Source organism: Lygodium microphyllum, chromosome 28 (genome assembly GCF_053477565.2).
Source record: "Lygodium microphyllum isolate KBCC chromosome 28, Lygodium_microphyllum_v1.1.10, whole genome shotgun sequence".
Taxonomy (NCBI): Eukaryota; Viridiplantae; Streptophyta; class Polypodiopsida; order Schizaeales; family Lygodiaceae; genus Lygodium; species Lygodium microphyllum.
This window is the reverse complement of record NC_141162.1, coordinates 116,846,259-116,867,797: the sequence shown is the minus strand read 5'-3', so window position 1 is coordinate 116,867,797 and position 21,539 is coordinate 116,846,259. Positions and strand designations below refer to the sequence as shown.

Below are 21,539 nucleotides of genomic sequence, written 5' to 3'. Positions count from 1 at the left end.
CAGGAGTAATCCCTCCATCCCACCCCCTATCATCAAAGCAAAGTTAGGGGCAACACCTATGGTTGCGGAGGCAATCTTTAGAGAAATGACTTTCTTGCATAGGATATGGGAGCTCCCGTGCCACAAATATCCCAGATTGGCATTGACTTCCTCCAGACAACTAGCAGAGACAGGTGAGAGGGACTGTTAGTACTCACAGATAGCCACTTAGATGAGCTTACATGGGCTTGATATCAACTAGCTCCTGCCCTTTGACTATCTCTTGGACTGTCCTAGAGTCAGCTAGTAGATAAGAGAACAGACATTAAAGCATACACTCTCCAATTCGGGACATCTGTAATCTCCAAATTCTATGTTGCCACATTATCATATGGTTCCTTGTCTAGGCTCTTGAAAATATCAACAGAATGCCTTTCACATAGTGAGATATTGTAACAAATGATGTGATGGCCAATTCCAACAAGAGCCTCATACAAACTGGTGCCAAAATGCAGCTTTTTGCAGCTACTATACTTCTGCTCACAACTTTCCATTGCATATTTGACTGTTCAATTGTTGTGCTTCTCATAGTTCACACATCAAGGTCATTTACACACTTAGAAATAGAAAAGATAGGTCGAAATAAAATGTCTTAAGACATCTCTCCAACATCGGCACCATGTATACAACACCTTGCTATATGCTAGACTCATTATACAAACACTGCATCCATTACAGCCCAAAATCGAACCAAAACACAAAGAACACGACTAGAAAGAAGGGAATGGTTATAATTCCCAACCTGTATGGCTACAAAATTTAGATTATCTCCCCTCAATGTCATATCGTAAGAAGTTTGTAGTACAACCTGTAACCTGCTCAGGAAAAATCTCAAATCTCCAAGCCTATCAATCAAAGGATTGTCCATTGCAAATTTGCTGTACCTGCTTATACCATATTGTACACCTTCCAGTGTATAATGAGACAAAATTGAAGACAAAATGTAGTTACTCCTTGAAGTCATCCTTGTCATCCAGAGGGATGGGCCTGTTTCTCCAGAACACTGCCAGAGCACTTCCTCCCAGCTGCAAAAGTGAGACATATGGTTAACACGCATAAAGGTTGTCAACTACAATGTGCAAAAGGATCCTTTAATGCACGAGATGAAGGTCTTGTTACCGCCATAAAAACCACACTGACAGCAGAAGGAACAGCCACCAAAGGATTTGTAAAATGTTTTTGTGCCAGCAAGAATCCTAATGCTGAGCTCTGCCCGAGATTTTCAAAACAAAAAATTTTGATCAGAAGGAAAATATCAGCAGGGCGACAGCTTTTCAAGGCTTAAACCAATGGAATTAAAAAAATCTCATATGGTTGAGTGTCTACATACATTGACATACTCAAAAGGAAAAATGTTTGAGAAGGTTAAGATCTCAACTAGATACTCTCCCCTCCCCTCCCCACACACCATCCCCAACCAACCAAACAGAAAAAACAGCATGCAGCTCTACTGTGCACTAGAAATGTGCTAAGGCTATTCAAAAATTACCAATCAAAAGAAAGAAAACCAAGATTTAAATTTGCTAGAGACCCCTAACTGACAAATTCATTGTGTGCATTCAGCCCCTAGAGATCATCACAAAGCAGCTGGTGACATGCACACACTACTGATGTTCAACCTTTTGAAAAATGGACAGTGTGCAGAAACAGCGAAAAAGTTTCCCTTCAAACTTCAATGTGCAATTGAATATGATATGCAGTGAGAGAACCTTTTAGAATTGTGCCCACTCTCTAAAACTTAGATCCCCCTCCACTGTTGGTCATTGTGCCAGTACCCTGGTGGTATTGTAGTATTCATCTCATACTTCTCTTTATGGATTCCATGGCCCTCAATGTTTCATCGTATTAGTGTTTATGCTTTGTCTTTTTGCACTTCAGTTCATTGGCGCATTCTCAAATGATGTCAATCAGCTAGAACCTTCCATTCTGATGTTGTTTCCTGCTGTCTACTAACTAATATCGGTCTGCTATTGCTGTGTTTTACTGCTGTTGGAGCTGCTGCAACTTAAGTTCACTCCCAGCCCTTCATCTCTCACAACGCAACATGTCTATCAGCTGCACAACCCATTTTTGGGGCAAGTGACCTGTTTTCCTGCTCCCAGAAGTATTGAACCCTGCATTTTTTGACTACTGCCTTGTTGTGAGGGCTGCAGCTAGTGTTGCTGCCTGCTGTTCCTAGACCTCCTAGACCTTGTGTTTTTGGCTGGACCTGCTCCTGACTGTGGTAAACTTGCATGTTTTGCTAATCTATTCTCTTCAAACTGGTGTTTTGTCTTTTCAGCTTAACAAAGTGTCTCATGTACTGGTTGTTGTGCCTCTCTCACTACACTCACTCCATATTGTGCCCGTTGTTGAGCTAAAACGTGCTTTACAGCTGATTAGCATTTTTAAACAGCCCCAAAATACACTTAGTTAATGAAAAACAGAAATTTGGTGCACAGTTCGAGAGAGTTTCAATGGTCCCCCAAAACCCTAATCTTTTGGGGCACCTTCAACATCCATAAATAGACAAGCTGCCCACCATTCAGCCCCAATCCTTTTGTGCAGGTTTCTCATTCTTTCAATGCAAATTTCAGCCATCAGCCTCTTCATCCATGTGGCAATCTACCCTTCACAACTATTGCCACTCCTCCATCAGCCCTTGCAGCACCTAGCACCATCCTCCTTGGCTGTCGCCCACTATTTGGCGACCTCCCTACTGCGTTTGGACTCTTCTACCATCATCAACACACAGTTTGCCTTCTCCGGCTTGTGTTTGGACCCTCCTCCACCAAGTGACAATTGGCAATGAACTTCCAAACCTTCCGGTGACCTAATGCTTGCGTCTGACCTTCACCCTACCTAGCCGCAGCTAGCAACGACCTTCATCCTCCTAGCAGCTCTCTTATTGCTGCATTTGCAGCTTTCTGTTGCCACCCACATCATCAGGCATCATCTAGAGTTGTCGCCTAAATTCCCAGATACTCTGCAGATCAGTGTTTGCTGTTTTCTGCACTCTACACTACTCCAACTAGCGGTCACAACACTTGGGATCCATCTCCAGTGGATGTAGCTCTCCGACACTGCATTGCTCTACGCTTGGGCATTCTATATACTCTTACATTCATTTACAGCATTCATTCACTTCAGAGTTTCTTTTCTTTGTGTTTGTTCATGTGTTTGAGTTTTGAGTTTTTAATTGCATTTTGCATTTAGGGTTTAAGTTTTGCTTGTCTCTGTCTCTGCCTTTGTATTTCAGGGTATGTTGTGTTTCCTTAGTGCAAATCCTAGCATATCATCACATGATATCAAAGCCAATGCTCTTCTAAAGAGCATCCTATGGTGATTATGGAGGCTAGTCTTGGTGCGAGACTCACACGCAACTTGATTCTGACTAATAATGTCTGAAGCGCCTTCTTGTAGGGATCTTATGATGCCCTATCAGCCCTCTCTATCATTGGAGGCTCTAAGAAGGTATTATGGTCTTGAGGAGCATGTAGACACACCTTCACCTTTAACATCTTCTTCTTCTCATATTGGCCATCTTACAAATGAAGATTTTGAGGAGTACTTGAGCATCACGTATAGTCATGTTTACACACCTCCAACGAGTGCTACTACTCCATTTGGACCAATTGGTGAGACTAGCTCTCTCTCCGATCTTGGAGAGACCATAACATTCGGCACGTCTAGCAATCCATCTCCTTCATCACAACCAGGCCTTGTGTAACATTCATATAACCCTTTTGAGTCACATGAGCCAAAACCCTCTCCTACTTCTTTTGTTGTGCAAGATCCAGATGATTTTTAGTCTGCTAACTTTAATAAAGAAGGCTCTTGAAGCAAATTCCCTTCATCAGATATATCTCTACCATTTGTTTCATTTAAGCAAGTAAACCACACTTCTCAACTCTGTCCCATCCCACCACTATTTTCTCCACATTCTGATCTACTCAATTTTCATTCCAAATTTTGCAATTACATTTCACTTCCGCTTGAAGTATACTAGGGATTGAATCTTTCATCTCTGCTCCAAGCGCTTTTTCTTTTTCCATCCCACCATCTACCTACCCTTCATTCACTCCACTTCTTGGTGCATCATTAGGAGAAATGCCAGCCTTTAAAACTAAACCTTCCACATACCCCCACTTTACCACGTTCTTCCACTTTGGGAGGGTTGTGATGGGCATCCCCCTCACTACCCACCCCACGGACACTCATAAACCCCCCCACATGACCTTTCAAACGCAATGATATCCATTCTTTGCTTATGGACTATTGTCACATATCCCTTGGAACACTCTGCACAGGATTTCCATCCTCTTCTTCCCATGTCTCTATCCCTCTATCTTCGGCTCCGCAAGCGCTTCCCATTCACATTCCTCGTCAGCCCTTGCCCACATATAGATCTACTATGCACACTTCTCATATACATAGTGGGCACTCTAGGATTCCTTCCTATGCTACCTTCTCCATCTCCTAACACTACCACTCTTGTTGCAATGGCCAAAAATGCCTTCACGGATAAGACTCATTTTAATGGGTCGAATTTTACCAATTGGTCAAACTTCATTCAAGAAGTGCTTGAATCTCAGGAACTTTGAAACCTTGCTGTTGGTATCGAGCCTATGCCTATTAGCTCACCCTAATCGCATTTGTCAATGGAGAGTCCACAATGCTACAACCAATGTTGAGTTAATGCATGGGTCACGTTTTGAATTCCGCTCTCAATTACAGCATTTTTCCCTTGCATCTGAGCGTTGAGTCATCTCATTGGACCACTATGCACCTCGAGATCGCACTCGATGTATCAATCTCGATTTCGAGCTTCAAGAGTTTTCCATTAAGGAAGGGGATGATTTGAAAGTCAAGTTGGCCAAGTATTGGCGTTTACTAACCGATTTTTCCACTACTGTATCCCCGAAGTCAAATGATGATCAACTCACATTCTTCTTGAGCAAGTTGCCCAACCAATACTTCCGTTTTATCCAGCACATTATCTCACTATCTCAATTGCCGATGCTCTACAAGTTGAAGTGCAAGTTCTTACATTACAAGAGGCTATACAATCAAGTCCATAAAAGATCCTCCATACACATCCATTTAGAGGGGCAAGGATTGGTTGCCTCTTCTTCAAGAGGAAAAACCAATAGTAATGACAAGAACTCGCAAGATGCGAAGGCAAGCCAAAACAAGGGTAACACCCCTTCCTCCAACAGAACCAAAGAAACACGACCCTTTTAGCAGCAAATTCCTGAGAAAAATAGATTTTGCACACACTGCCATAGGTCAAGCCATGTGAAGGAGCAATGTCATACCAAGCCCTAGGGTCTTCCTCCTAGAAAACTACAACAAATTGCTACGACTACCTCTACTCTGACTAGCCGGTCTAGTGGGGCTACACCCCCTGCTACTACACCATCTCTCCATCCGCCCCAACAACTACTAGATATGTGACATGCGGATAATCTCAGCAACCTATCTCCTTCCCTACTCCTAAAGGATTAGCTGATTGGTTTGCTAGTAACTTGCCCATTGCACTTTACACATCCATTTCTAGGGCATCCACTGTAACTGTACCTTCTAGGACCCCTTTTCTACCTCCTTGTACATACAGTGGCCACACACTCAACCTTTTCCTTGTTAGACTTCCGATACCTACTTACATACTCATTGTATTGCACTTGGCTTTGCTTTCTTTTATTTTCAGTTCTGTTTTTTGAGCATCTCACCACTTACCTCTCTACTTGCAAATTTTCATCTCTTTTGCGGGGCTTTGTATTTCAATGTAGGACTAACATACGGGCTTGCACTGTCATGCTTTCATCTACTTGGAGTTTTACTCTCCTACTAGCATGGAGACTTACCCTCCTGCAACCGGTCGTGCAACATCTCTCTTGATGTTATCATAGGGGTGACTGTTATCCTTACTCTTTCAACATGGATGCTTAATTATCTTCATCCATACGATTCTAGGCACCACACAAAGACTGAGATCCTCAAGCTCCTCTTCCTTCTTCGTTATCGACATCTAGGTTAAGAGGGGGTTCCTACCAGTTCCGACCCTTCTTGGTATTCTGCTAGTTTCAACACTTATGTTCGGCATCAACCTTTCCCTCCTGTTATGCCTTTCCCTCTATATTGCATGATTTCATCATCTTCGTACTAGGGCGCTTGGGCAGGTAAACAATTTTTCCACGAGGGACATTGTCCAAGTGGCACCTGCTACATGAGTGTTCTTCAGCATATAGCATACCATGCATCCCACTGTGCAAAGTACTACTCGATGGATCCTAAGTTGTTTCCATCAACGAACTAATCACCATTCTTCTTCACATGATACTTCATCACCTTTCCCTCATCATTGACATTCTCAAGAGGTTGGGTATGCTTGTATTGTTTTGTGATATGTTGGGTGTACCATCCTTACTGCCATCTTTTGGGCCACTATTCCTTAATCGATCGCCACCCCTACAATTACTTTACACCACTTTTTTTTTAAAGTCCAATGTAGTTCCATCCGCATTTGTAGGGCTTCATAGGTGACTAGACAGTCGACAAGTCCCCCTTTGCCTAGTGCCATGTCCTCTCTAGGGTGACTACTTGGACTCCCTTGGTAAGATAACCATTGCTTCTATGGTCTTGATAGGCCACTAGACAACCGATATACATCCTTTGTTCGATGACTCGGTTGTTTTGAAATGGAATATTCAACTTTGGGACTAAGAGGGGGTGTTGAGCTAAAACATACTTTATAGCTGATCAACATTTTTAAATAGCTCTAAAACACTTTTAATTAATGAAAAACGCAAATTTGCTAGTGGTTCGAGAGAGTTTCAGTGGTCCCCTAAAACCCTAATTGTTTGGGGCATCCTTCAACATCTATAAATAGACAAACTTCCCACCATTCAGCCCCAATCTTTTTGGGCAAGTTTCTCATTCTTTCAATGCAGATTTCAGCTGCCTTCACCCACATAGCTACCCTTCGAAACTGCCACCACTTCTCTATCCGCCCTTGCAATGCCTAGCATCTTCCTCCCTAGCTGTCACCCACTATTTGGTGCCCTCCTCCCTAGTGCGTTGGGACTCTTCTACCATCGCCAACACAACATGTCTCCTTGAGCTTACGTTTGGATCCTCCTCCACTAGGCAACCATTGGCAGTGATCTTCCACACCTTCTGGTGACTTGCTTCTTGCGTTTGACCTTCATCCTACCTAGTGGCAACTGGTGACTTTTTTCATCCTCTTGGCGGCTCCCCTACTGCTGCATTTGTAGCTTTTTGCTGCCGCCCACATCAACAGGCATCATCCACAGCGATCACCTCAATTTCCAAACACTCTGGTGATTAGTGTTTGGTGTTTCCCACACTCCACACTCTCATTGGTGGTCACAACACTTGGGATTTGTCTCTGGTGGGCATCACTCTCAAACACTGCATTGCTCTGCCCTTGGGCATTCTATACACTCTTACATTCATTTATAGCATTCATTCACTTCAAAGTTTCTTCTCTCTATGTTTGTCCATGTGCTTGAGTTTTGAGTTTTGCGTTTGTGTTTTGCGTTTAGAATTTGAGTTTTGCTTCTCTCTCTTTGAGTCTTTGTGGTTCAGTCTTGGTCGTATACGTTGTGTTTCCTCAGTGCAAACCTTAGCATATCTTCACACCAATCTATATGCTTTTCTAACTACTTGTGTATGATTAAACTATATCTTAAACAAGTGAACTCTTGATTGATTTGGCTATCTGACCACAAGTGCCCCAAATATCTCTCTCAAACCCTTTCTCTATTTTATCTTTATTTACTACTATGGCACTCTAAAGAAGTGCTTGAATAGAGATAGAGAAAGAGATAGAGCAACTCAAAGTGTATGACAAACAAAGAGTAAACAATGTCAAAAGTGGGTGCATCAATGGAAGTGTAAGAATCTGTTGTAGAAGACTATAGAAACACAAGAGAGAAGAGAAACACTATGAAGAAAGTAGAAAACTGCAAAAGACCTTAGAAGATAGATCCTCTAGAAATGGAATCAAGATATCAAGAAAGAGACAATATGGAACAACAGTAAGTCAATTGTTGTGGGCACGAGTACCAACTCCTTCTCTCCAATAGGACCTGCATGAGATGGTGTACGTTGAACTCGCTGGAGGAGGCAGATGCTAGCCAATAAAAAGGCCATAATCTGATCAGGTCCGTCAGCAGTAATGAGCCCTCGTAAATACATTGGCCGACACAAAGGGTAAATCAGGAACCCAAAAAATAGATCAACCACATCATGATTGGAAATAAAGTACACATGCCACTAATACATGCATGGACTCAAACATGAATTGCTAAATATTAACACCTTACTCTCAAATCAAGGGTGAACTAATGCAACACAGTATAAAATGATAAAGACTCGCCATAGTACATACAATAATGACATTCAGAATGGACAGTCAATACCCAAGCAATGGATGATCAAACCACCACCAAGGTGCCTTGAAAAGAACTTGATGTCTATGTCGATCATACCAACCCTAAAAACAAAAATTAGTAATGCCTCTACAATAGCATATGTGACCATGGATTCTCCACCTTTAATTGGACCACTAAAGTGTCTTCTCACGTGAGCTCAAACAAGGAGCAAAGCCTGCTCTCTATCAAGAGACAATTCATCATAAACCTAGATATCAATCGCAACTCCAAAATTTCAATCTACCAAACTTCATCGATGCCCTAGGTCCTTTGCACCTACACATGAATGAGCCTCGACACCCCCAACTCCACCTTCTCACACTCCCTCTATGGCACTTTAGAGTCATGAGGAATGACCTACATCACCAAGACTAAAAGGAAAAAGAGGGGGTCAACATGGCCTTTCCCTTCCTTGCAAAAGATGAGCCCTTCCGAGATATCATCTTCAACTTTGCTAGAGGGTCTAAATCATAATTGGAATCAAAGTCAAAAGACAACTCATAGAGATAACATTGAGTCCTCGTCTTCTTCTTCTTCCTATCACCCCTCTTTCAAGTTTCAAAAGCCTCCTGTTGGCCACCATAGCGAGATAGAAGCCTCCTTTGTAACTATAGAGATGCCTAATGCTCAAGTAGTATGGAGGACATACGATTGTCAGGGTGCGTTGATGTCTAAGCTCGTAAAGCATTGGCCACTCCATACTCCGAAGTAAGCTTATACAACACAATCTCCACAAGATAGACCACCAGAAAGGCAACTTGCATATACCAAAGCAAAAAGACTGAATCATATCCTTAGGTTCAAACTTCATAGCCTAAAGTTGACCACTGAGGGTCATAACTCACATGGTCGGTGGTGCTTGTACAGTATCTCTAACTTCTCCCACACTTTTGAGGCTATCCTACAAGAGGAAACCACCAGAGAACCTCAAAAAATGCCCATGCAAACTAAAAAAACGTTTATGGGGACTAAGTCTCAGTCATTCAATTAGTTTACGGCTTGAAGGGGAGAGAGAGAAAGAGAGATGTTAGTCCAAATTTTATCAGACAACAACAATTTGCTGCAGAAGACAGCCCATAGGGGCCTTAGTAAGGAGATACCTTCCAAGGGTTGGCAACAGCATTACTGAGCAGGTGGCAATATTTTGGAGGTGCTTGGCAATATAGGTGATTGTACTAAATCCAAGTTGGAGCAAGTAGCAGGCAGATTTCAAGGTTTTCTTGCGAAGAAAATCAGATTTCTCTCTCATCTTGGCTTTCTCTCACCTTCTCCAACCCATTCTCAAGAGATCTCAGCATTTCTCAACCGTTTTCGGCAAATCTCAACCAAATTTGGTGGATACCAAACAAATCTCTTCCGTAAATCCTAAAATTTCTACAAAAATTAGGCTTTAGCAACTACCTTGGGACTTATGCCGACAGAATAAGGCATCATACACTAAAATCAACACCTGAAATTCGTGGAATTGCAAGGATTTTGGATGTCAAGCCATCCATTGTGAATTGAGGCAACATTTGGCCATTTAGTGGTTTCATTTGTGCAATTCGTGGGTGAAAATCAAGGGGCAATTGGCCCAAATTGCTTGTTGATTGTATGTACAGCAAGGGGCTTTTGGACTAGCAAAGAAGATTATGGAATTTCAACTTGTACTGAATCCATTAGCAATTGAAGTTAAAGAAATACCGGAAGAGGCGTCAATTTTGGGATCAACTAGGTGTCTATTGTCCAAGATTATTAAGATATGTTTATTTGCCAATTGCTGTAATTAGGTGCTTAATCAAGGAATTACCACTCTTTCCAAGAAGAAAGACTGGTTCCAACTGGGAATAAGGTACACAATCCACTAATACATGCATAGTCTCACACATTAACTAACAAACAATGGAACTCAAGATGAAGATAACTCAAAAGGTGAATAAATAAATGAATGAAATCGTACGCTGAATATGCTACAATAGGCCTCAACCCTCCATGTCTCAAGGACCAGGGATGAGATGAGCTGAAAGAGGAGTTGGAGACATTGATATCAACTCCAAGAGTGTTGTCATACTCTATTTGGATCCCATAACCCAGCACCAACAGGCCAAAGATGTTTGATGACATTTGAAAAAGGCATCAGTCATGTAGGCAGAGCTGAGGCAGCAAAAATGCAGATCTTGCCAAGTCTAAGAAGACGTCAGCAATCCAAATCTCCTCTAGAGGGCTAGCAAACAGCAAGGCGGTCTGCCAGGCAGTAAAATGCAGATATGGCAGCAAGATGAAGACCTTAAGAAGCAAGGAAACTTGGTGAAGATGGCAACAACTGTAAGAGAATGCATGGGATGCTGGACAGCCTAGATCAGCAATAACTGAACATAAACTGGAAGAGATGGCTGCTGTAATGAACTCAACCTGATGGGCAGGAAGAAGACCAATGAAATGCAACTAAGAACTGTTCAGAAACAGGTCACAATGGTGTAGACAGGTTGTGGGCAACCGGATGAGGCGTGTCTGATGAAGTGGATGCAATAGAGACCCGCCAAAGCAGGTCAGCTGCAAGCAGAGACCACATAGATGGAAGTAGCAGCACTCAGAAAGGCTCCATAAACAGAGATCTTCTTCAGGATGGGGTGTGGGCAGCAATGGAAAGCGAGAGTGCTGAAGGTTGGCTGCATGAATGAAGGATTGAAGATGCACTAAACACAAACTCATGTACATTTGTCCCTCTCCAAATTAAGCAATTTATTTTTTGTGATTTAGCATTAATTGCTTTTTGGGGTTGTTGAAAGGAGACTAAATTAGGGGTTAATGCACAAAACTCAAGATGAAGTGCAAACCCTAAAATTAGTGGCTCAACACACACTTCCATGCACTAACACAAATGATAAGCTTAAAGGGCCTAACCACTTGGAGTGCTATTATGAAGTGTGGATTGTGCAGCAGCAATTGTGGTGTATCCCCTCGAGATCAGCTCCTCATCCTCAACAAGTCCCTTGAGTCTCCATTACCATCCAGTTGGATCAAGGAAGAAGCACTCAATTGGGACTCAAATGATGTCACGTCATACCCGGCTCTTCTCCAATGCATCTCAAATTCCCCCATAGTCATCTCCTATGGGACATCTCCCAAGGTGTGGGCAAAGCACCGAGGCCTCATTGGATGTCCCAAGGTTCAAGCAACCTATCACTCTCTATGGCCTACTCCATGTTAGAGTGTAGCATTGCAAAAAGCAGACGCACAAGCTGAGTGAAAAGAGATGAAGTAAATAATGAGAGAGAGAGAGAGAGAGAGAACTCTGAAATGAAGAATGTTGAACATTGAAATTTGGAATGGAATATGTATATGAGCAAGTGTCAGAGTATGCACTCACCCAAACCTCACTCTCACTGACAAACGCAAAGTACAAGACCATGTAATGTAACTAGCCAATCCTTATGGGAACGGGTGGTACTGACCTAATTTAACACTAATTGCAACAGCACAAAATTCACATAAACTGAAATACAAATGTTGCCAATCAATCTTGGACATTGGACACCCAACTCGTCCCAAAACTAGCACCCCTTTTGGTATTTCTTTAGCTTTTATTAGAATTGGATGTGAAGTACACTGAGATTTAACTCCAATCTACTTTGTTGTCCAATGCCTCTTGCTGCCAAAAGCAACGAGCAAGCCTTCAAACAAAATTTTCTCCATAGTTTGACTAGGGATTTTGGCCTTCAATTTGCTCCTTGGATGACAAATTTTGCTCCAAAACCAATGTTGACTAGCTGCACTCTCGAAATTCATTGAAATGCCCAAATTTCAGCGACTGAATAACAAGTACTAGGCCTTAGTTTCTGAGCAGTCAAGGGATATCCAGGCATCAAATACCCTTTTCTTTGGAGATCCCGACGATGTGATGGAGATGTTGATGAGTTCACATGATGAGAAGGTTGTTCCTATGACCATGGATGTGTAGACAATGGATATGCTTGATGATGACAATTCCGATGTCATGGATAAAAGGACGTGCATATAGTGACCCTTCATCATATGGTGCAAGTTTTTAGAAAATTGAACGGGTCTATCCTGTCTTGCACCCTTTGCAGGTAATGCTTCATGTGTGGTGAATAAGGCCCCCCACACCAAAACACCCAACCAAGTATTGAACCAAGGATTCCACTCAACACATGCCATGTATCCACCAACTGGGCTGCCAATTTGGATGCTATGGTGCAAGTTTATAAAGCCAAACCATTGAACGCCATGCATGTATATTCTATATTACAAGTACGATGACAACTCGTTTCTCCAAGGTGTTATTGATAGAATCTTCTTTTCTTTCAAAATAAATGCACAGGAACAGGGGCTAGAGCCAAGTGGGTGATGTGACAGGCGAATAGCCACAACTGCAGTTCCATATCAAAAACCACTTCAGATAGATGCAACGCTGGTAGTACCTTTCGAGCATCCATTATAGTAACTACTTTCCTCCGACAGCTCGATACCACCTCTATTAGACCCTTATATTGCAAATGTAGTTGGCATTATACCAGGTTGGTTTTTGGTGTCACAATGTGGAACCATTGTAACTAGCTTGGTCTCACAGGCCCTCCATTGATGTAAGTACATCTTTCTTTTTTTGGTCCTAATAAAATATATGAGCAGCAGTCGGAGTGAGAAAGCAAACAAATACTGACCAACTCAAATGTACAAAAGGTAAGATAATTCATAGACCTCTGGAAAGCTACTGAAACTAGCAAATGCCAAACGATACTTACTTGCATCCCACACTCAATAGATATCGTACGAGATGTAGACTCTCCAAAGCTGCAAAACTTGGAGAACCAGTAACCTAGAAAAAAGGCTGCTGCATGAAGAACAGCCACTGGCAAAATAAGTTGCCCACCTTGTGCCTTCAGCACTTCAGAGACTTGCCCAATCTACGCGCAAAATAAGTCAACATAAGAATATGCATCACATCACTGATTTTGACCATTACAAACCATCTCTCGAAACATCAATACGTTGAGTTTTAATTTTTCAAGAGGCATGACAATCCAGTACTGATCATGAACACTGAAGCTCAACAGATTCAGCAACATAACAAAGAGCAAAGAGCAAGGACTTACTGGACTTGCACAAAGCAATGTTGTCAATATAACTCCAACTAATGGGGTGAATGCTGTCAACTTTTCAGTGACTTTTGGAAAATACTCATGGGATAATACTGCACAGTTAAGTGTAAGAAAGTTGTCAAAAGCTGTACATATATGTCTGGCCCTGTGTTAGGAAACTAAACATACTCAGAATAGCAGCAACCAAAACTACAGAAGCACTGTCATGCTGGAAGCATGTGCTTGAGATGGCAAACTGACCTCCAACAATCGTGGGCACAAGGACAACCTGGAATGTACTCAGAGCCAAGCCCTGAAATTTCCATGCAAGAACAGCATCTTTCAGACTACACATGACTTTATCAAGTTAATGGTGTGAACTTTTGCAAAATCTTTGACCAGCATCAAGCCCTCTTCCCAGTTAGAAAAGCATAAAAACACCATGATTTGTGCTTATGCAATTATCAAAGAGCGAGTGAGCGAGTGATTGACTTCAGACTTGCTTCTTAGACAGACTAGCTTGAATTGTGAAATTCTCTCAGGTGACTATGACCAAGACTTATCATATTCCTTACTATTTTCTAACAATCTCCAAGTCAGAAAAACAGAACAACTAATCTCTAGAACATACACAAGACAGTCAAATATCTGCCTTGACAACTGAAGTAAAAAGCTGAACATATCACTGAATCAACTGGCACTAATTGACCACCTGGGAGTTCGGTAAGAATTTCCTGAAGGACTAATTTCTAGAACATAAAAACAATAGTAGTATTTCCACCATGATAACAGAGGTAAGTTGAACGTACTGCTGCATCAACTGGCACTAGTTGACCAGCTAGAACTTTGGTAAGCAATGGCGTCATTAGAATAGCCCCAATCGTTGAGCATCTGCATGCAAGAATCTACACCATGTAAAGAACAGAATAAACAGGCATGGCCTGTTGCACTTTATTCACGCTACTTGTACAGCGAAGAACGACCTGACTTAGCAAGAAACTGATTAAGGCAAATAGCTACACAATCATTCAGCTATATCCATCTCAAAAAACAAAACTACTTAGACATTTGAGCAGCTTTCCAGAAGACATCACACTCACATGAATCTTAAAATTTCAAGGAACTTTCCAGAAAATGACATGCTCATGTAGAGAAGAAGTCTTGGGAGTAGGCAGAAGCTCAATTTATATTAGGAGTCAAAAGCAAACGAGACTCTTTCCATCCCTTCTACAATCTCAAATATATCTTTCAAGTTCATAGAAACCAAAAGCAAAGAAAACTCTTCCCTTCTACAATGTCAAAATACATCTCGAGTCCTTATAGTCTCTACACCCACAAGAATACTCCAATTCATGTTAGAGTCAAAAAGTAGAAAAAACTATTTTCATCTCTTTGCAAACTCCACTAAAATTATGTTAGGAGTCAAAAGTAAAAGCAAAAAAAAAAAAAAAAAAAAAAAACAACAACAACAACAACAAAAAAACAAACAAACCAACCTTTTGTACACCTAAAATCTAAATATACATCTCTTGAGTTCTTGGAATCATCGAACCCACAAGAAATCTGAAAATCTTCAAAAACCTATGATGACACCATTGTCTATTCTTTTAGAGAAGGTCAAATACATCATTTGCACAAGGGATTCAATGACTTCTTTACATGAATTGAGGAGTTTCTTGGGATTATGCTCCTAATATAGAAGGTACTTAACAATGTTTGCTAAAATTTGTTAAGTATCACACCTAGCTAGGACAAGGAAGGGAACCTTCAATAGTTATTTGGAATCTCTCCACAAGGGGGCATTTGGACCCCATATGATGATGGATTTAGTCAGTCAAGTGGTCTCTCAAACTTCCTCATAAAGAGGAACATCAAGTCCTCAACCCTTTGATCAACCTTGAGTGTACCTAAACTTTTCAAAGTCGTCCTAGCGTTAACTAGTCTTTACAAATGTTGTACCCATAGGGCCAATGAATATATTGTAAAGACAACTCATTACCACTTCCGCACTTGATTCAAGGAGAGTCTTTTTTTTTTTAATTGTCTATCAAAGTATGACCATCATTGCATTTCCCTAAAATGAAAAAATTAGGGTTCTAGAATGTTTGGATCTTCTCAATATTTATCATGGCTAGCTTGATGTTGGAAAGCTACCTGACTTATTGGGTCCACCTATCCATAGAATGTAACTCTCATTGTCATACTCTCCTACATTCCACCCGATGCACCTTTCAGTTGTTTAAACAAGTTATGCTACCACATTGTCGTTATGTGTAAAAGCAAGTTCCTTAATTAACCTTATACACAAGATTCCTTACACAATTCTTTAGTCATATCACATAAACTAGTCGATCAAACATTGGAGAAAAACATATTCTTTTATTAAGTTCACTTTCTTTATAACAAGCTCTTTACCTAACCAACAACCCCTTTATTGTGGATATCTTGCCTCCTAGAAATTGAGGCCCGCCAATGCTTCATTGTGTTGGGCACGTGGTCGCATTCGTCCCATGGCCATAGAAGACATTTATTGGCTTAGGGCCCCTCTAAGCTCTGTGCTACACATCTAGAATCAAGCATCATCAAGTTGGTCTATTATTTCACCAATTAGCTCTTTATCTAAGATACCGAGTAACTTACATGCCTTTATTGTCTGGGCTTTACAATAATCAATTCAAAGTCATAGACACCGCTTAGCTCTTTACCCAAGATAACAAGTAACTTATCCATGCCTTTATCAGCCAGGCTTCACCATAATCACTTGTAGACACCATTGGGCTTATGGTAAATCCAAATGCCATCCTTTTCTTTAATTAATTAAATTCCCTTGTCTAGCAACGAGGCAAATTCCTCAAGTAGACATGCAACAAAACAAAGAAAAACCATTCCTTCCCCCATCCAAAAAAAGAAATGAAAATTTCTATTAATGAGACATCAAAGACAATTCCACTAAGGTAAAAATACAAAGTACAAAGAAGACCCTATATAGAGCAAGTACAATAGTTGTGCTTTTGCAAAACAAAATTTGTCTATCTAAAACAATTGATCTTTCTTAAACATTTACTGATCATGTACAATTTCATGACCAAGATAGTCTTGTTTTCTAACTTTCTCTAGCCTTCCTATTTGAAAAATTACGTCTTTCTTTCCCTACTTATGTCCTATTTGTTGGCAAGCATGTGAAGATAAGGTAGGGTTTGCGTTGAGAAAACACATAATGTATGAACATGACTAAAACACAATAACTCTGACAACAACGCTAAACGCAAAACTCAAAAACACAAAAAAATAAACACAATCAAAGAAAGAAAGAGAACTCACAAGTGAATGAATCAATGTTGTAAATGAAGGAAAGGGTGTACTGAATGCTCAAAGGTAGAGAGTGAAAATAGTCGAAGTGTGACATCCAATAGAGACAGATCCTAAGTGCTATAACCACCAATCAAAGCTAAGAGAATGCTAAATGTGAAAGGATAGCAAGCAAGTCACCAAAACATAGCAGTTTAGAGGCTGGAATCTAGTAAATGCAATAGTGTACCACTCGAACAAGGCTGGAAACTGATCACCAAGGCCCTAAACAGCATGGCACCAGCTGAGAAGGGTCAGTCAGAGGATGTATGGGCTTGCACTATCGTAAACACAAGCTCACTAAAGCACACGATGAGGCTGATTAGCAAGGCAGACAGCTGGGACAACAAACGCAGCAAATTTGGGGCAGTAAATGCAGTCGTCAACAGCTAAAAACTATCATCAACAGTAGTAGATAGGCACCAAGTGAATGGGCTGCAATCGATGATGGCTGGACAGCAGATGGTGATGGGCTGTAGGCTGGAAACAAGTCACCAACAGTAGCACAAAGGGCTGATGTAACCTACAAAACAAGGATAGGCTGAATGGTGGGCGGCCTCTCTATTTATAGATATAGAAGGATCCTCCCATATTAGGATTTCACTTATGGAACACAGTAACTCTCTAGAACCATACACCGCTAAATGAAAGAGCTGATCAGTTTGTATGACAGAGAGCGTGAGGATCGAGACACAATGCCTTCTCACAGCACACACACAGAGAGAGAGAGGGAGAGAGAGAGAGAGAGAGAGAGAGAGTGTGTGTGTGTGTGTGTGGTGAGTAGAGAGTAAGAGTCAAAGAGAGAGATGCACGATGTTCTTGGGTACAAAAGACTAGTGTTGTACCTCTTTAGGTTTTAGATAGACATATATGAAAGTACAAAAGTGTTAACGGTGTGTTCACACCCGTGCACATATAAAAGGCACGATGGCCCTTTATTCCCAACAACCTCCCACCTAAAGGCAATGTGCCTTAAGAGGAGAAAAGAATCAACTAAGTCTAGGTATGTACAAAGCTGAAATACATATACCTATCCAACTCCCATCATCTGTCGGCAATGAGTAAACCGCTCTGTTGGAAGACCCTTTCGTGAGAAGATCTGCAGGATTATCATCTATATGCACTTTGACAAGCTCAATGCTCTTACTGTCGAGTACATCTCTAATGAAGTGATACTTCATCTTTATGTGCTTCCTCTTTGCATAAAAGATAGGATTCTATGCTAGCATGATAGCACTCTGACTATCACAATGCAGAACACGTAACTTTGTAATGCCAAGCTCTCCCACAAGACGTAAAAGCCATAAAGCCTCCTTGCATGCCTTAGTGGCAGCCACATACTCTGCCTCTGTAGTAGACAATGCAACACACTTTTGTAGCCTGGATATCCAAGAGATTGCTCTTCCTGTGAAGGTAAACACATACCCAGAAGTGGACTTTCTGCAATCTGCATCCGTAAAGCCAACAACAGATGCCTTCTACTTTCCAAAGTAAATGCACAAATCCTTTGTGCTTTTGAGGTATCTCATAATACCTTTCACTGCTTCCCAATGCTTTTTACCAGGGTTTGTCATGTATCTGCTAACCACTCCCACTACAAAGGCAATGTCAGGACGTGTAACAACCATAGCATACATCAAACTGCCAACATGTGAAGCATATGGTATCTTGGCCATTTCAGCCTTCTCATCATCAGATGTAGGGCTGTCCTCTCCACTGAGTTTCACATATGGAGGCAATGGAACCCCAATTGTTTTCCCTCCCTCCATATTGAAACGTTGCAAAACCTTGGAGATATACTCCTGCTGAGATAGATAGAGTAATCCTTTTGACCTATCTCTAAGTATTTGCATTCCAAAATGTGATTTGCATCACCAAGATCCTTCATGTCAAAGCTACCATGAAGACTTTGCTTTAATGAGTCCAAGGCATGAGTATCCTTGCGAACAATCAGCATGTCATCAACATACAAAACCAATATAATCAGGCTGCCATCTGCTGCCTTCTTGGTGTACAAGCAGTGATCCACTTGACTTCTATGAAAACCTTGAGACTGCATAAATGTATCAAACTTATGATACCATTCTCTTGGTGCTTGTTTCAGCCCATACAAACTCCTTTTGAGTTTACATACCATATTCTCTTTCCCTTGTGCCACAAACCCTTCAAGCTGCTGCATATATATGTCTTCATGGAGATCACCATGTAAGAATGCAATCTTTACATCCATCTGTATGAGCTCCATATCTTCAGCTGCAACCAAGCCCAAAATGGTTCTCAATGTAGTCATCTTGACTACAGGAGAGAAGATCTCATCAAAGTCAACTCCATATTCCTGCTTGTACCCCTTCGCAACCAATCTTGCTTTGTATTTTAACAAGGAACCAGAAGTGACTTTCATCTTGTAAACCCATTTGCATGGAAGGGTTTTCTGCCCTTTAGGCAACTGCACCAAGTCCCAAGTGCCATTTTTTCAAGAGATTCCATCTCTGACAACATGGCCTTATACCATTTCTTACTGTCCTATCTGTCCATTACTTAAAATTCTTGGCATTGGTTGAGAATCAGACTAATAAGACACTTAAGTGTCTTCGCTTTGAAAATGGTGGGAAATATGTGTCCAAGGCCTTTCAGGCATTTTGTGACAGCAAAGGGATCAAAAGGGAGCTCATTGCCTCTCATAATCCATCTCAAAATGGTGTTGCAGAGTGTATATATTGGACCATTTAAGACAAGGTCCGTACAATGCTGTCACATGCTGCTTTACCTCATGGTTTTTAGGCAGAGGCTGTTATGATAGCCATACACTTGATTAATCTGTCACCAAACAGGTCTTTTGGGGGGGGGGGGGGGGGAGTTTCCCAAGAAGTGTGGTTTGGCAAGCCACCTTCGTATGCTCACTTGAAAGTGTTTGGATGCGAAGCTTTTGTGTACATACGTAAGGAAGAACGCAACAAACTTGAGCCAAAGTCATGTAAATGTATTTTCCTAGGATATGGTGATGAAGGTGAAATGTGGTATATATTATGGGATCCGGAGAAAAGAAAAGTAGTACGCAGCAATGATGTTATCTTCCGGGAAGATTGCATGCACAAACAGCCCGAAAAAACAGAGAAAGTTCATTGGGTTGTACTCCGAGAAGAAATACTTTTTGGATAGCAAAATGTGCCCGTTGTACATATGCAAATACCTGCTATAAATGAACCTGCAAATGCAGAAAATAATACTGGAAATGATCAGCGGCCATTGCCCATAACGATGAGCCATTGGATGTGCAAGAACATCTAGGACAACAAGTTGTTAATGCTGATTTGCAGGCTGAAATGCTAGGATAGCAAGCTGAAAATGGAAATTTGTAGACTCAACAGCCAGAAAACAATGATCATTGGGTTAGGAGATCGTCTAGGGCTACCGGACAGCATGATAGATTCGTTCCTGGTGCAAACAATGTGGCTGATTATGTTATGTTGACAGACTGTGGTGACCCATCTTGCTTCAAGGCACTCCATCCTTGCAACGAACAGGGTAAACCCATACCTTCTATGTAGCATCATCGATAAAGGTGACAAAGTATTTATTTCTCCCTAAAGACAACCCTGGCATCTGACATACATCAGAATGTACTAACTCTAGAGAAGAAGATTTCAATGAAAGAGACTTCTTATGAGACGTCTGTGCATGTTTACCATAAACACAATGATCACAATGCTCAAAATCAACATAACGAAGACTGAAGTGTGAAGATATAACCATGCTGAAACTGCAACTGCACACTACCAATACCTGCAATGTCACATGCATAGTTGTCCCCAAGATAGACAACACCATATCAACCCCCTGTATAGTCAGAAAACCACTTACGATGAGGGGTGACATGAAAGGAAGCACCGGAATCTAGAATCCAAGTGTGCATGTCATCATCCGTATCTGTAAGTAAAGCATGTCTACTAAAGTGTAAAGAGGCGAAGAGTACGTCATTCCCACTGTCACTGTCATAAGTAACTGCATTCACCTCTTCAATTTTGACACTGCTATTCTTAGGCTGACTCTCCTTCTTCTCTTCCTTGCTATCATCTATCTTCTTGCCCTTTCTTTTCTCTTTCTTCCATTTATACCAGTCATGTTTAAAGTGACCCTTCTTGCCACAATGATGGCATTCAACATCCTTACAACGTGATTTACTGCATCCCTTGCTATCAAATTTTCCTTTCTACTATGATCTGCCCCTAGTATGCAAAGCACTAGAAGACTTACTGGATGCATTGTTCTCCCGATTCATTTCTTTCATGAGTAGAGCACTCTCTACATCAGCATACAAAAGGATCGCATTAGAATTGCTCATAGCAGTCCTCAATGTATCCCAACTCTCTGGCAGAGTGCAAAGCAAGAACATAGCCTTAAATTTTTCATCAATCATAAACTTCAAGGCAACCAGCTGGCTGAAAATGGAGTTAAACTCACTCAAATGAGTAGACATTGCTGTACCCTCTTTCATACACAAATCCATAAGCTTTTTCAGCCAATAAACTTTGCTTGCAGCACTCTTCTAGGCCTACAGTTCTTCCAATCGAGTCCAAATAGCATAGGCAGAATCCAAACCTTCAATGTTAAACAGCAAGGCATCAGAAATTGATAG

At 41.3% G+C, this 21,539-nt stretch overlaps 1 protein-coding gene across 1 annotated transcript in view; it reads right to left on the bottom strand.

Moving 5' to 3' along the window:
• Window positions 1-614: 614 nt before the first annotated feature.
• LOC148011899 (sodium/pyruvate cotransporter BASS2, chloroplastic-like) overlaps window positions 615-21,539 on the bottom strand; it is a 37,120-nt gene continuing 16,195 nt past the window's right edge. Inside the window, exons 8-13 of the mRNA XM_087670888.1 lie at window positions 14,365-14,446; window positions 13,817-13,868; window positions 13,571-13,668; window positions 13,220-13,381; window positions 1,159-1,248; window positions 615-1,064 (exon numbers count right to left, since the gene is read on the bottom strand). Of these exons, the coding sequence (XP_087527014.1) occupies window positions 987-1,064; window positions 1,159-1,248; window positions 13,220-13,381; window positions 13,571-13,668; window positions 13,817-13,868; window positions 14,365-14,446 (562 nt within the window). The 3' untranslated portion in view covers window positions 615-986. The remainder of the gene's footprint in view (window positions 1,065-1,158; window positions 1,249-13,219; window positions 13,382-13,570; window positions 13,669-13,816; window positions 13,869-14,364; window positions 14,447-21,539) is intronic.